Below are 15,401 nucleotides of genomic sequence, written 5' to 3' on the forward strand. Positions count from 1 at the left end.
CAGTGAAGAGGGCCTTTTGCTTTCACCCGCACACCTTCACCCCGTGCCCTCTGTCGTACCAAGGGTGCAGCATTTTTGTAGTAATGAGGAGGTCAGTGGAGAGGAGGCCCTGGCTTGACCTCGGCTAGAGGAGGAATTTCTGCTTGCCTTGCTGTGACCGCAGGTGTGGTGCATTCGCTTGATCATTCCACCTTCTGTTTGGTGGCTCCCTCAAACTGCTTCAGGCTGCCAGTCTTCGTGTTCAAACATGCCCTGCACATTTTTCTCAGTTTTACTTGTTCTGCTCCAGGTATCCAGAATGACAAAACAGATATCCCTAAGTGTGTTCATCACAGGTGCTCTCGTGCCACACCTAGATTTAAAATAAAACCCTGGCTGAATTACTGGAATGGGGAGGCGGGTGCCTCGCGGGTGTGGGTGCAGTTGTGGATGTCCTGGCTGCATGAAGCACTGGTGGCACTGCTTGGTTTTGCTTCTGCAGTTCGTAGTGTGTGCTAAAGTCTTGTTCATTTCCCACCTCATGTCCTCTTAGAGTCTATAGAATGCCTTAAAAAAGTAAGACTGTGCACAAGTGTGCATGCACACACACACACACAGTAGTAGCTGTAGTATAACATAAATAACAACGGACACCCTTGTTCTCAATATCTGGTGACTGTTGACACGGTCTGGGTTCCTGTAAGAAGTCAAAGGTGCAGGTACAGCGGAAGTCCTCCTTGGCAGCACTCTGCGCTGGGATGTGCATTCACAGCTCTCCCCGCTTTTGAACTTTGATCAGAATTGGTGCACAGATGACCTCTCATCCATCAGAGGTGGCATGGGATCCCTTTGCTGAACCTACCGGTGTTTGCTCCTCTCTCCTCCCTTCGGATAGACCGAGGGGGTCTATTCAGAGGACACGGTGTGCGGCTTGTGCCTGTGTGTGGCACCCAAAGGAATGTACCAGTCCATTTTCAGAGGTGGTCCTTGAAGTAGTACCAGCCAAGTCATTGGTTTCTTCTGCTCTGGAGCCCTGGTTAAGTTCAGCTGTGAGATGGTGTCTTCATTTGAAACAGAACAAGAAAAGGTCTGCCCGTCCTTGGTGTAGTCCTGTGCGTGGAAGAACGTGGACTTAAGCAGCGAGAGCAGCAGTGTGTCAGCATCTTGGCTTTCTGTCTAGGGCCTCTCCGCATTCTCCGCAAGGGACTGTTCCTGGTGAAACGTGTCTCTAGGCACGTTGAGGTTATCAGCTGTCACTTTAGAAGGCCATTGAAATCACTGTTGAAGGTACAAAAACTATGGATATAGGTACATAGATATATATATAGCAGATGGGGCCTATGCCTCCAGCCTGACCACCTGACCCTGGGGGCAGGTCAAGCGGGGAGTGGGAGGGAAAGCACAGGCCCCACCCCTGGAAGAGAGTTGGCCGCTGGGATCCCATGTCTGCATCTCTATCCCCCTAACTTGTGATTGTCTGACCTGCAGAGCACAGTCTTGATTGCCGTGTGTGTGTGTGTGTTTTAGGTCTAGGAATTTTTTAAGTCGTGGTAAAACATGCATAGCAGATTTACCAAGTTAGGTGTTGTTAAATGTGTGTCCAGGGGTGGTGCATCCAGTGTTGTGTGATCATCACCACCGCCAGTATCCAGAGCTTTCCATCCCTCCAGAAACCTGCACCCAGGGAGTAATAAGCCTTTCTCTTCTCCCCTTCATCCCTGGCCCCGGTCTACTTTCTGTCTGAGTGAATTTGCTTTTTAAGGACTCACATAAGTGATTGTGCGTGCGTGTCTCCTACATAAGTGGAATTCTGCAGTGGTTGTGCGAGTCTCCTACATAAGTGGAATTCTGCAGTGGTTGTGTGTGCATGTCTCCTACATAAGTGGAATTCTGCAGTGGTTGTGTGTGCATGTCTCCTACACACATGGAAATCTGCAGTGGTTGTGCGTGCATGTCTCCTACACACGTGGAATTCTGCAGTGGTTGTGCGTGCATGTCTCCTGCATACGTGGAATTCTGCAGTGGTTGTGCGTGCGTGTCTCCTACACACGTGGAATTCTGCAGTGGTTGTGCGTGCGAGTCTCCTACACACGTGGAATTCTGCAGTGGTTGTGCGTGCGAGTCTCCGGACCTCGCTGCAGTGTTTTCCAGGCCTGTCCGTGTGGGGTCATGGTTTCATTCCAGTTTCACTGTTTCACGGCAGAATCAGATGAGGATTTTTTAAAGTAGGAGATAATGTTTTCAACCTGCTTTTGTTGTTTATGTCGCTTTTACTCTTTTATACTTGTTAAATCTATATTCTCAAACAGTAAATGTATTACTGAAAAGCTATTTGGAAATTGTATTTATACATTGAGGTACCTAGCTTGTTACAGTTTCTTTCCTAAACTAAGTAATAATAGACTATGAATTGGTAATTATTGCTTAAAGTTTGATAAAACCTACTTGTTTTACTTTTTGCCTGATAACTTTGTCACTCGCATGATCAACTTGCCTGTTTTCGAGTTTCTGTGGTTGAGAACCTTCATGTGTATCTATGTATACTTAAGTGTTTAGTTAGTGTAAGGAAGGATTCAGGGTTGTGTGTGTTCCTGATGAACTAAGCAAAGATGGAATGGAAGGAAAGAGTTAGTTATTAGCAGCTTTGACTTGCTGATTTGGTAGCTGGGTTTAAAGGTCATTTCCCAGATTGTGAGATTCATTCTTCCCCTTTGGTACCAGTTCTTAAAGTGGTGATCCTTCCCGGCTTTGGAGAACCGCTGGTCACAGCCTTTGTGCTGACAAGTCTGCCGTGCCTGGGGGATGGTCAGTGTCCACCGGGAGAAGAAGGCTTTGCTGTCTGGAAGCAACCAGCTGTGCCCAGATGAGGTGCCGTCCAGCGAGGTGCCAAGACGGAGGTGTGCGCAGGGTTTCAGCAGTCCTGGCAGGGGACTCGAAGGGGTCCAGGCGGCACTGAACCTGTGCTCAGACGTGGGCATGCGGGGCCTGGCAGAGTGGAGGGCGCGAGGAGCAGGAGAGGCGGAGAATATGGGAGGGGCTGGAACAGGATGAAACAAATGAGGCCTGGGTGCCGGGCCAGAGGAAACCACGGACGCACAGAGAGCCGAGGGCTCGGCCTCGATGAGGACCCTGAGCGTACACAGGCCCCCGACCAGACCTGCCTGGAGAGTGAACGTCACTCTGACTGCATGTGCCCATGGGGCTGGAATCAGCGCAGGCAAGATGTGTTTCAGTTGGAAAGTTGTGCTTTTGATTTTCCCAAGAGCCCAGGGAGCACCGTGACGGTGTTGCGGACTCCGACCTCTTGCTGATTTGCCATTGCCCTCATGGTTCTTATTTACTGGTAGAATTCCCAAGCATAAAATATCCTGCTGTAAGTCAGATCATTGAATGTTTACGAGAGAGGTTAATAAGCAACCGGAAAACCTTTCCGATAGATTTTCTCACTTTTCAGCATGGGATGGGGAGAAATAGTGTCAAGCATTTTGTATAAATCAGATTTTCCTGGAAAATGGTGGTTAAATCTGCAGTGGGCTTTAATGGCAAAGGACAAATGTGGTTTCCTAAATTTTGAAGTCTGCTGCGTGGATCAGACAGGACTCACGGTTACGGGGATGACTCGAACACTGATCTCCCTGATAAAACACGCGATAAAAGACGCGCCACCTTCCCCTGCCGCCTTCATCACCTTACAAACACACTTACACAGAGTGGCCAGAGGACAAAACCTCGTTAGGTTTCAAGAGAAAAATATATTTGAAATAGTATTTTGTTGAAAACAAATTTATAGCAGGGGGGTTTTGTTAAGGAGAAACAAAACAGTTTGGTCGACTTTTAGAACATACATTGAGCCAGGTCACAAGTTGTGCCGTCCTTGCCTTGATCTGACTCATTTTAAGGCACACTTTGTTCATAACAGCTTTATTGAGATCCAGTTCCACAGTGCTAGAAATAACGGGGTGCCCAAGAAAGCAGACACGAGCTCCACAGTGGTGGACCAGGCAGACTTCTCCAGAGGGAGTCCATGGGCAAGCACCTGGGCGGGCACGCTGCCAACGTCTGCCCCTAACAAGGTGCTGCCCCTCACTCCTGAGAGGAAGAGCTGCTGGTGGTGGGTGCAGTCTACACACCCAGCTCATGTTAGGACTCGAGTGGGCGAAAGGGAAGGGGGCCCCGACTGAGTCCCAGGACGGCTGAATACTGGATTTGAAAATCAACCACCAGACTTTCCATGTCTCACACAGCATGGGTTCTTCCTCCTAAAGTGTATCCTGGGTGGTTCTCTTAGTATGTTCAAACCCTCAATTTCAGAGGGCTTTAATGTCGAATTTTAGAACATTTCATCCTCCCCCAGAAGAAATCCTTGTAGTTACTCCCCACCCACCCACAACCACCCATCTCCTGTTTCTGTGGCTTTGCCTATTCTGGACACTGCATGAATGGAGTTGTGTCAGATGTGGCCTTTTATGTTTGGCTGCTCCAGTTAGCATGATATTTTCAAGGTTCACCCATGTCGTAGCATGTAGCAGTAGTTAGAGATCATATAGATGTGTGCACGTTTCATTTATTCAGTTTGCTGCTGCTGGGAACTTTCTGCAGGCTTCCGTGTGGACACGTGTTTTCAGTTCTTTTGTTATGACCCAGGCGTCAACGTGCTGGGTCACATGGTGACTCTTCGGAGCATTTTTGAGAACCGACCAGCTGTTTCCCAGTTGGCCACGTTGCTTCACTTTCCACCATCAGTGTTCAGGGTTCCAACTTCTCCACATCCTGCCTGGCCCTCGTTACTGTGTTTAGTTTTAGCCATTCTAACAGTTGTGAAGCGGTATCTTGTGGTTTTAATTTGCTTTTCCCTAGTAATTAATGTCGTCAAGCAATATTCCCTGTACTTATTGGACTTTTGTATAACTTCTTTGAAAAAAAAAAAATCCAAATCCTTTACCCATTTTTCTGTTGACTTTGTTGTTGAGTTAAATGTTCTTCATGCATTTGGGGTGTAAGTACCTTGTCGTGTACATGGTTTGCACTGTTTCTTCATTCTGCAGATTGTCTCTCCATTCTCTTAGTGGTGTCCTTAGATGCACAAGAGTTTTGATTTTGATAATGTTTTCTACTTTTCTTTCTTACTTGTGCTGTCAGTGTCATATTTAAGAAATGACTGCCTAATTTAAGGTCTCCCACTTTCTTCTGTTTTTTATCTAAGAGTTTTATAGTTTTGGTGCTTATGTTTAGACTTTGATACACTTTTAAAATCCATCTTACATAGTTTTATGTGTAGTTATATGTATAATTCATATATAATAAATGACACATAACTTATGTGCTGTAAGTAAGCTTGGAGCTTCTTTCTTTCAGTGTGGGTGTTTTCCCATTGTATAGTCTTGGCAGTTTTGTTGAAAATCAGATATGTCTGTCCTTACACCACTCCCACACTGTCTTAATTCTTGTAGCTTTATAGTAGTTTTAAAATAAAAAAGTTTGATTTGAGATCCTTGAGTTTCTGACACCACAATAGGATGTTATGGGTTGGATGTGAGGTGTCCCCCAAAAGCTCACATGTAAGACCATGCACAGAGGTTTAGAGGAGAAATGATTGGGTTGTAGCCTTAAGATAATCAGTGAATTAATCCCTGATGGGATTAACTGAGTGTTAACTGGCGGCAGGTGGGTGTGACTGGAGGCGGTGGACATTGTGGGTTGTAGCTAGGTGGTATATATTTGTGTCTGGCAAGTGGTGTCTCTGCTTCCTGATCACCATGTGAGCCGCTTCCCTCTGCTACACTCTCCTGCCATGATGTTCATCCTTACCTCCACCCCCTGAGGATTTAGCCAGATTTCTATGGACTAAGACTCTAAAACCCTGAACCCTCAAACAAAGCTTTCCTTCTCTACAGTTGTTCTGGTCAGGTCCTTTGGTCACAGCAGCAAAAAAACTGACTAAAACAGTCATAATCTGGAGAAACTCAGTTTGGGTGCCTTGAGATTCCAGTGATCCTGTGTAAAGCTGTGCAGTTCCTCTTACCCAGGTGGTTGCTGTGTGTGTTTGGTGCAGGCTGTAGAGCAGATATGTCAGTGTGTGTGGTTTCTGAACAAAGATAGTGCTCATCTTAGGGTGATCTGCTTTAGAACATACTTAGGATGCAGAGTTGCGTGCCAGTTAACCCAGCGACTCAGGAGGCTGAGACAAGAGGATCCCAAGTTTGAGGCCAGCCTCAGCAACTTAGCAAGACCCTGTCTCAAAATTAAAAAATAAAAAAGGATGGGAATGCAACTCAGTGATAGAGCGCCCCTAAATTCAATTCCCTGGTATTTGGAGGATAAAACATACTTAGAAACTGTAGGTCTCTCTGCAGGTAGAACATCTCCACTTTCTCTTCATGTCAGTGTCTAGCATCCAGAGCACTCTATGGGGGCACCCGTTGCACACATGGAAGCTCAGTAAGTTCCATGTCTATAAGCAGCAACTCCTTGTTCTGGATGTGTAGTGAGTTCCTCTTACAGAACGTGTGTGTGAAGGAGCTTTCAGTGGATTTCTTGGAATTCTGTGAGTCGCCATTTGAGACCCTTCCGTGTGCACATGCCTTTGATACATGCTGCAGAGCACAGGTGGATGGCCTCACCCTTTGTCCACCTCTTACAGGTCACAGGGAGGAGAGAAGGTGGCCAGAGTGAGTGGGCTGAAGTGGCTGAGCCTGCGGAGGGAGCTGCCAGTGCACAGGGAGGGGAGGACGCCCAGGGAGTCAGGGGGTGTCTGCAGGGGTGGGGCTCAGGCTTTTCTGATTACTCAAGCTGGGGGAGTGTGGCATTTTCTTTTGGAAATGGGAGTGAGCCACAAGAGTAAGGGGAGGAGGTGCACATGGGAGGGGGGCGTTGCCATGGGACCAAGTCCTTGAAGGGCGGGAAGTGAAGGGACCACCTTATCTGATGGTGGAAGATGTGGTCGCTCTTTCCTGCACACTTTGATTTTTCAGTGAAATGAGCAGGAAGCAAGTGAGTGACTGGGTGCAGGAGTTGGAGGAGGACGAAGAAAAGGTAGAGATGATCAGAGGGAGTTGGGGGCAAAGCCATGGTTCAGGGGCACCCAAAGCACCAGGAGGAATCTCAGGGCTGAGCAGGATTGGACAGTGCTCTGGGGAGCCGCCTGGACTCCGGGTTTCAGAGCAGGAAAATGCATGAAGTGTTGGAAGAGAGGGGAGGCTGGGGCTGGAGTCAGATTAGGAACAGCAGATCCCAGTGGGCACAAGAGTCCAGGGAGAGATGGGTAACTGACATGGGCAGGACGGAGGGAAGACCTGGCTGCTTAGGGAATATGATGGTGTGCAAGTAGACACGGAGCCCCCAGCATGCAACAGTGAGCTTCACCCAGTGGAAAAGCTGTGTGGTAACCCTGCTGGGAGGGAAGGAGCAGGCACCCAGGCTCGCCCTCCCTCTCCGGCTCTGCCCTGCGAGTGGAGTTACGCTGCCTGCGCCCGGAGCACTGACTTCCTGGTGGCACGTGGCTGGCATGTGTTCCTTCTCGTTGCTGAGAAGCTGTGTGGTGCTCCATTGTGAGAGTGCACCACAGCTTGTGCGTCTCTTCGCCGTTGGTGGACAGCTGAGTTGCTCCTTGTGAACATCTTGCTGATCCGGTGGCTGTGTATCTGGAGTGCGATTTCCAGTTCTGGCATAAGCTTGTTTGGCTCTCGTGGATATCGCCAGAGAGCTTTCAGTTGGCCGTGCCACTTCCCATTGCCAGGAGCAGGCTGGGGAGCTGCTGTGACACAGGCGTGGTCTGATTTTCACCCTTCCTGGTGGCTGCATGTGGTGTCTCAGTGTGGCTTTTACGAGCTTTTCCCTAGTGGCTAAAGGGGTTGCCCACGATTTCATGTGCTTGTTGACCAAGAATGGCTTCGGAGGATACCCTGAGGGAAAGTGAGTGGGGCCCAGTAGGAGTGGGGCAGTGCAGGGACATGCAGGGCTCGGCCCCCACAGTCCTGTCGATGGCTCTCTAGGTCCTCAGAGTTGCCTCTGTGTCAGGAACTTTCTTGGGCACTTGCCATGCTGTGTATGGACATAACCACTCAAGCCAGCTAGAGAGGTGAAGAAGTGAAACTGATGGAGACTCTGGTACCTCTCATGTCACGGGTCCATTTGTACTGACAGTGACTTAGTCATCGTAGGTTATCATCCTAAATACTGTCTTGCTGTTTTTGGAAAATAGATTGGTGTTGATAGCAGAATGATGATGTTGCTTTTGTCCTTTCAACTGTCTTCTGTCTGCTTTGGAGAGTGGACTTGAGGAAAGGACACCCAGAGACTGCCAGAGTGAAGCATCCAGATGGGAGGCTGCTGCGGACTTGGGGGGTGACAGTGAAGACTGAGCCAAGTAGAGAAGAAGAAATATCCACACTCGTATTTCATGTTGAGAACCTAATGGTTTGGAAAACTATAGGCTAACACACCAAATGCCTGCATGCTTACCCAGAATTGGTCACGAGCACTGTGTTCTTCACCCCTGGCCTCAGGGTCTGGTGAACCACCACGACTCCTGAGACTGACACCTGCTCGCTTGCATTCTGCTGTACCCGCCACCTGTCTCCCTGCCCTCACGCCTCCCTGTTTTTCTACTAGAACCTGGACCCAGGGTCTAACTCAGCGCTGTGCTCTTAAAGTGTCCCCTAAAACTCAGCTGTGGGAACATGAAAGACAGCGCTCCGTGTCGGCAGGTGTCTGCATCATAGGTGCCCTCCCTGCAAGTGGACTGATGGCTGTTGACCCTGGGGCTCGAGGGGGGCTTTGCCCCTTTTTGTGCCTCTGCCTTCTGCTTGATCTTGGACTTCCTGGCCTCCCAGAGTGTGAGAAACAGGTTTCCATCCCCCTAGATTTAGTGGTGTCAGGTATTCTTTGGTCGCACTGCAGAGGGACAGGACAGCAGCCTCCCTGCTCCTCAGACTCCGCCCTTGCACCCCTGGCCATGCCCAGTCTGATCTCACTGCACCAGCCTCCCCAGGCCTGGCACCACCCAGTGGTCTTGTTTTGCACTTGCTAGTCCAGTCTCAAGGATAAATCCCAGGCCGGCAGGGGCTTGCCTGGTTCCGTGTGTTCTCAGAGCAATGCCCGCCTTAGAGAGTCACTCAAACGTCTGTTGCACAAGAGTAGGTCAGAGTGCCTTGGCTCTGAGGCAGGCGCTCGTGGCCACAGGCAGTGGGCCTTTCCCTGGGCGGTCGCTCCTCCCTCCGAGACCACCCGTGTGCACCCCCGCGGCGCCTCTGCCTCTCACCTGGCACCCCATCTCTCCATGCCGCTGGAGCAGGTGCTGTCTGAGCTGCAGTGTTGCATCATGTTCATGGCCTGCTGCTTCTGCTGTGGCACACCCTACCTCTGCCCAGGAGGTGCCTGCTGCCCTTGCCCTGCTCTCCGGCTCTGCATCTCCATCCATTTTCCCTCTCCTTGTTTGCCGTAGATGTGACTTAGTATATATGTATGCATATGTGTGCGTGTGTGTATTTTTTTTTTAAGTAGATGAAGTTCTGCTAAGTTGCCCAGGCTGGCCTTGAACTTATGATTCTCCTGAGTAGAGCTGTGAGGATTATAGGTATGCACCACTGTACCTGGCTCCCATCTTGTAAAAATCCCACAGATTTTACATCCCTGCTGAGTCCTTGCTGCTCACTGTCCACATTCCTTTGTTCTTTTTCCTTTCCACCTGCTGCTCCTTGCCTGCCCCGCTCTGGGCCTTGAGGTGTTCTCAGCAGCTCCAGGTCAAGTAATGTGCTTACATGTCCATCTCCTGGTCTTGTCAGTAAGGAAAGGCTTCCTGTAGGGTGACTGGTGAGCTTCATTCTTACTAGCATCACCGTCAACCCACATGTACCCCAAAATAGGAGCCAGGAGGATGCTGTGTGTGACTGTGTAAATACCATCCACTACGGACCCGCTGTTTCTCTTTCCATACGAGCTTCTGTTTTCCAAGAGCTGCTGACTGCCCTGTGTTTTCACAGGGTCAGCTCTCTGTGTAGTGCCTTTTGCAAAGGACAGCTTGTCTGCCACGTGATCTTGCAACTCTTCCTTCCCAAAGGCCGTCCAGCCAGTCTCCTCCAGCCTGACCACGGCTTCCTGGCAGAATCCACTGGCCGCAGAGCCTGTGTCCTGGGACTTCTTCACTGTTTTTTTGGAAGACCATTCCCTGAACTCTCTTGTTTTTCTCTTATTTTGACAAATTGGCTTCTAGCAGTTTCCTGGAAAAGGTTTTTGTTTGTTTCAATTCTGCTTTTTGAAAACATTTTACTCCTCCTTCAACCTTGATGGAAAATTGGGCTAGTGTGGACCCTAAGCTGAAATTGCTTTTCTTGGAGTCCTAGGAGAGGGTGATGCTTGGTCTCCTGTATGAGGCCATTGGGGTGCTTCCCTTTCATCCGTGACACCATGTCCTCTGAGGTTGGTACGCAGGTGCCCTGGCCTGCCTGCTCTTTAGCAGAGCTGATGCTCATCTGAGTCAGCTGGGGACCTGTGCTTGGCCCAGGCGGCTCTGGTTTAACCCCTATTTTTCCTTCCTTTTCTCTCTTGTCTTCTAGAGCTTGTCACCTGGCGATGGGCCACTGAAACCAATCCTGGTTGTCTTCTACTTCCTGCTGGCCATCTCTTTACTCCATCCTGGAGAAAAGTTCTGTGGTTTTTATTTTTGTTGCTCCTTTTTGGATTTCAGATGATGTTTCCTTCCATTTCCTTTCTCGCAGCAGGCCGCTCAGTCTCAAGGAACCCCAGTAGCAGCATCCGCCACCTCTTCTGAACAGAGGTTCCAGTAGCCCTGCCTCTCAGTCTGCTGGGAGGCTCGTCTGGGAAATGTGCCCCAGCTCCCAAGGCGTTGACATCTGGTGTGATCCTTGGTTACGCTCCATCTCTTGAACGTCCGTGATGCCGGGCTGCTGGTCCACATCTGAGAGTGGAGCCACTGTTTCCAGGACCCCAGACAGGTTGCCTGGGCTTTGCATTTCAGAGAGGAGTCCCAAGGTGGTGGGGAGGCCAAGTCCTGGCAGCCAGCGTCTGAGCCGCAGGAAGTGGCAGCAGCACTGCTTCCGCTGGCAGGGTACCTGCAGTCCTCCCGCAGCTCACGCCCGCCTCTCCCATTGTCCTCCGCAGCTCCTTGAAGCAGCCTCACAGTGATGCCTTTAGCTTTCTCTTGAGCCCTCTGGGTTGGGGGCAGGGAGGGGACATGAATGCACACATAGTCCACGTTCTGCTGCAAGTGTGGTCTGGGCTCGCGGGATGCTGGGCATGGCCGCGGTTCTGATGCGAGCCGAACATTTAGCAGGACCCTTGGCATCAGCCAGACGGCCACCATCTTACAGCCGTGCCCCAGTGCTACGGGCTGGCACAGTGGAGCAGCTCTCTGAGTGGACCTGATGCCTCCAGGGGACAGCCAGGTGATGTTGTGGGTGGACTGCAGTAGAATAAAGAAGGCGAGTTAAAGAAGGCGAATTGGTGGTTTTGGGTTTTGAATACTAGCTCAGTGCCCTTTTCAGTACCATAGTTATACTTTTAACCTGTTGCATTTTGTAAAATAATATCCATTAGATCAAATTAATGACTGATAATTTATATTTTATTTGTTTGTGATTTGTTGGCATTTGGTTTGTATTTTATTTTGGTTTTAGACCTTGTCTCCAGAGAGTATTTCTAAATTTAGGCCTGTACATATTTACGTGGCTTAAAGAAAATTATTTCTCAACAATTGGCAGTCTTGGGATTTTTTCTTTTAAAAGATTCAGTCCTTTATAATTAAGTTTGAAAATCACTGACAGAACACCTTTAATTATATAATATTGTGTATCTTCTGGGTATAAATGACATAGATTTAGTCCCTTTTAATCCAGTACAGAAAATTTTAGTTTCATCTAAGCAAACTACGTTATTTAGAGTAATTTTAAGAGTGATGGACTAGGAATGTAGCTTATGTGTAGAGTGCTTGCCTAGCACATGTGAGGCCCTGGGTTCAGTTCCTAGGACACCAAAAAACAAAAAGAGGTAGATGCCTTTAATAAGAAGTAGCTATGGGCTGGGGAGATAGCTCAGTTGGTAGAGTGCTTGCCTCACAAGCACAAGGCCCTGGGTTCAATCCCCAGCACCGCAAAAAAAAAAAAAAAAGGTAGCTAATCCTCAAGTCTAACCGAAGACTTCTCTTTTAAAGAAAGCAGTCCCAGCAGCGGGATTCAGCCCTCAAGTGGGAACAGTGCCGATGCCGCCAGGCCAACTCTGCGGTGTGGGTAGGAGGCCCTGTAAATGACCGACTTTGGTGCGGATGAGGACCTTTAAGAATTGTATTCTGTGAAGGCCATCTGCTGGGGCTCTTCCTCTGGTCTCAACTGTGGGTCCGTGTCACAGCCATTAGTAGACAGACCGTTTCAGTAGCCGCGTGTAAGTCTTTGTCTTTAGCAACGTACAGCTGCGGCACTGCTGTGACCCCGGCTGCTCAGCACCTGCTCTGCACACCTGTGCGCTGGTGCCTGGCAGTCCCCGAGACTGCAGCTCTGCTCCGTCAGAGGTAGGTCTGGTGGTGGCCACAGGACGTGCCAGCCCAGCCTCCTCCTCATTCAGGCAGCAGTGGCAGCCGAGCCACAAGGAGGCTGATTCCCCAGAGGCCACCATGCCACGGCAGGGACCATGGTGTTTTTCTTGATTTGAGAGTCTCACGGATGCAGATCCATGCCCTCCAAACTGAGGGCTCATCCAGTGCTTGCTTGTGCTCTCGCCTTGCGGGAGCTCATGCGTTTTAGTTGCTTTGCTGCCGTGACTAAAGGACCCGACCAGAACAAGGTTTAAGGAGGAAGGGTTTATTTGGGGGCTTACAGTTTCAGAGGCCTTAGACCATAGAAGGCCAGCTCCATTCCTTGGGGCTTAAGGCGAGGCTGAACATCACAGTAGAAGAGTGTGGTGGAGAGAAGCATCTCACATCATAATCAGGAAGCAGAGAGACACTCCACACTCCAGACACAAAATATATACCCCATAGCCACAGCCCCAGTGAACCCACTTCCTCTGGCCACACCCTACCTGCCTCCAGTTAACTCTCAGTTAACCAATCAGGGCTCAACTCACTGGTTAGGTTAAGGTCAGCCGATCATTTCTCCTCCAAACCTCCCTGCTTTGTCTCACACCTGAGCTTTTGGGGGACACCTCACATATAAACCATAACATCATGTATTGTGGTGTCAGAAACTCAAATATCTTCCTGTCTCTTTGTGATGGTGTTGTCATTATTAACAAGACTCAGACTTCAGCAAAATGAAACTTGTTCGTCTGCAGTACTATCTTGTGCAGAAGCCAACAAAATTTACTACGTGGAATGTTGAAATACTGCTACTGTGTGAGAATCCAGTTCAGGTTAAAAGTAAACATTGGGCATGCATTATAAAATTAGGCAACATTCTTCTAGGACTGATCAGATTTTTTCTCTTATTTTGTTTTCCTTTAGAAATTAATTTTCTAAATTTCAACTATATTCTTAAATATAGAGAGCCTAGTCTAGACAAATCCTGGTGTGCCCGAGAATCAGGCATCATCGGGTCAGTGGAGTCAGATACGCGCGTGTGCACAGTGCGTTGGTGGCTGTCCCACAGCCAGGGAGCAGCCACTTGGTAATCAAAAATTTGCCATGATGTTTTTGTTTCATGGGGGAGAAAGTTTCACATGTGTTTATCTTTCTTTTTATTTCCTTGTGACTCCTCCAAAAAACACAATCTGTAATTCTTTTCTGTATTTTATTGACAGCCGACATCATTTCAACCGTTGAATTTAATTACTCTGGAGATCTTCTTGCAACAGGAGACAAGGGCGGCAGAGTTGTTATTTTTCAGCGGGAACAAGAGGTCAGTAATATACAATCCTCAAATCAAATGAAATAATTCAGCCTTCATATTACTTATAAGAAAGGAAGCAAAATCATTTTCTCAGAATCCAGTTTCCTTTACACTCAGTTCCTTCACAGTGGCTCATGCGAACCTTGCCTTAGGGACCAGCGGGGAGGTATGCCTCCCACTGCCCAGCCCCACAAGTCCCTGGAGCCTTCTGCTGGAGTAGGGACAATCCAAAGCAAGGACCAGAGGAGGGAGGCAGAGGCCCATGGTGTTTGAAACTTGGGTGTTTCCATACTGAAATCACTTGAGTTGGTAGCCTGTGAAGGTCACTCTGCTGCCCCGCTTCTGTCCTGCCGTCCTCTGGGCGCTGACCAGCTCCAGAGCACTCACTACAGAGGACTGGGTGGGGCGTAGATTTCTCCATGGAGGTGAAGGGTGCTCCTCGGAGCCTCTGGGGGCTTCCCTGGCCTTGTGGGAGGAGGCCGCAGGTGAAGCCACCCCCAAGAGCTGGTTTCTGGGTCATTTCTGTGAGGGGTGCATCACGCGAGTGCGTGGGAAGCAGGACCAGGCCCTGCCTCGCCCTCCCTGTCCCTCCCCGGCATTTCCTGTGGCCTCGGCAGAGTTCTTGTGACCAAGAGGCAGCAGGCTGGGCCAGACCTCGGCCTCCGAACGCGTCTCGTGCCTCCCAGCAGGTCATGAGGTGATCCCTCGCCTTCCAGATGCTAGTCTCCCTGCCGCCAGGGAGGGGAGTTTTTTTCAGGACCTGTAAATAAAAGTCAGACGTCTTGTTCTGTTTTTGATTTTAAGCTTTCGGCTAAGGTGTGTCAAGTTGCCCAGGAGCGTCCCTGCAGGTGTTGCCCTGTGGTGGCCTGGTCCAGCGCCACTGGGTGAGCCCTGGCAGCTTGTTTTCCTGTCCTCATGCTGTGGTTTCCAGAGGAAGGGCTTTGTTGTTCCGTCCACTGTGTGCTCCCTGCCTGGTGTGGGGTGGCGGGTGTGTACTGCACGCCTGTCCCTGGCAGAGCTGCTGCTAGCTAAGCCACCCCCTCAGCTCAGAGGCATCCAGATGTGCCTCTGGTTTTGAGCAGAAGTCGGGCTGCTCTGCTGGGGACCTGTTGGGCCCTCTGACCTCCGGGAAGCACAGCTGGCAGCGCGCCGTGGGCCAGCCCTCCCTCCACACTGTCTTGTGGGGAACCCCATGTCAGAGGAAGGTGGCTCTGTCTGGGGTGTGTCTGCAGAGTCAGCAGCACGCAGCTCCGCCCTGCAGAAGCAGGTCTGAGTCCTCCTCAGCTCAGTTGCGGACACACTCCTTCCTGACCTGTTGCCCTGCCCACTACTGCCCCAGCCCCTAAAGACTTCCCTCAGAACCCTCACGCTGGTAAGGCCTCACCCTGGTCTCTCCATAGGGCCTCGGGACTGCTGGGCCATCCTGGGCTGTTGGCGAGGCTGAAGGCAGTGGGGCTTTGGCAGTTGGGTGGAGGGGCGGGGGCTGTTGTGAGTCCTGGTGGGAGTGGCTAGGCAGCCGGCAATGCTGATTTGTTGTTCTGCTGTCTTTGTTGGTGGAGGGAGGCTGCAGGCATGGGACTGGCCTGA

The 15,401-nt window shown here is 50.0% G+C and overlaps 1 protein-coding gene across 2 annotated transcripts in view; it reads left to right on the forward strand.

The window, feature by feature from the left end:
• Positions 1–15,401, forward strand: part of Ppp2r2d (protein phosphatase 2 regulatory subunit Bdelta) — a 38,142-nt gene that overhangs the window by 8,879 nt on the left and 13,862 nt on the right. For both annotated transcript variants that reach the window (XM_047552749.1, XM_047552748.1), the window contains exon 3: positions 13,726–13,823. In XM_047552749.1, coding sequence (XP_047408705.1) covers positions 13,726–13,823 — 98 coding nt within the window. The remainder of the gene's footprint in view (positions 1–13,725; positions 13,824–15,401) is intronic.

Source organism: Sciurus carolinensis, chromosome 5 (assembly GCF_902686445.1).
Source record: "Sciurus carolinensis chromosome 5, mSciCar1.2, whole genome shotgun sequence".
Lineage (NCBI taxonomy): Eukaryota > Metazoa > Chordata > Mammalia > Rodentia > Sciuridae > Sciurus > Sciurus carolinensis.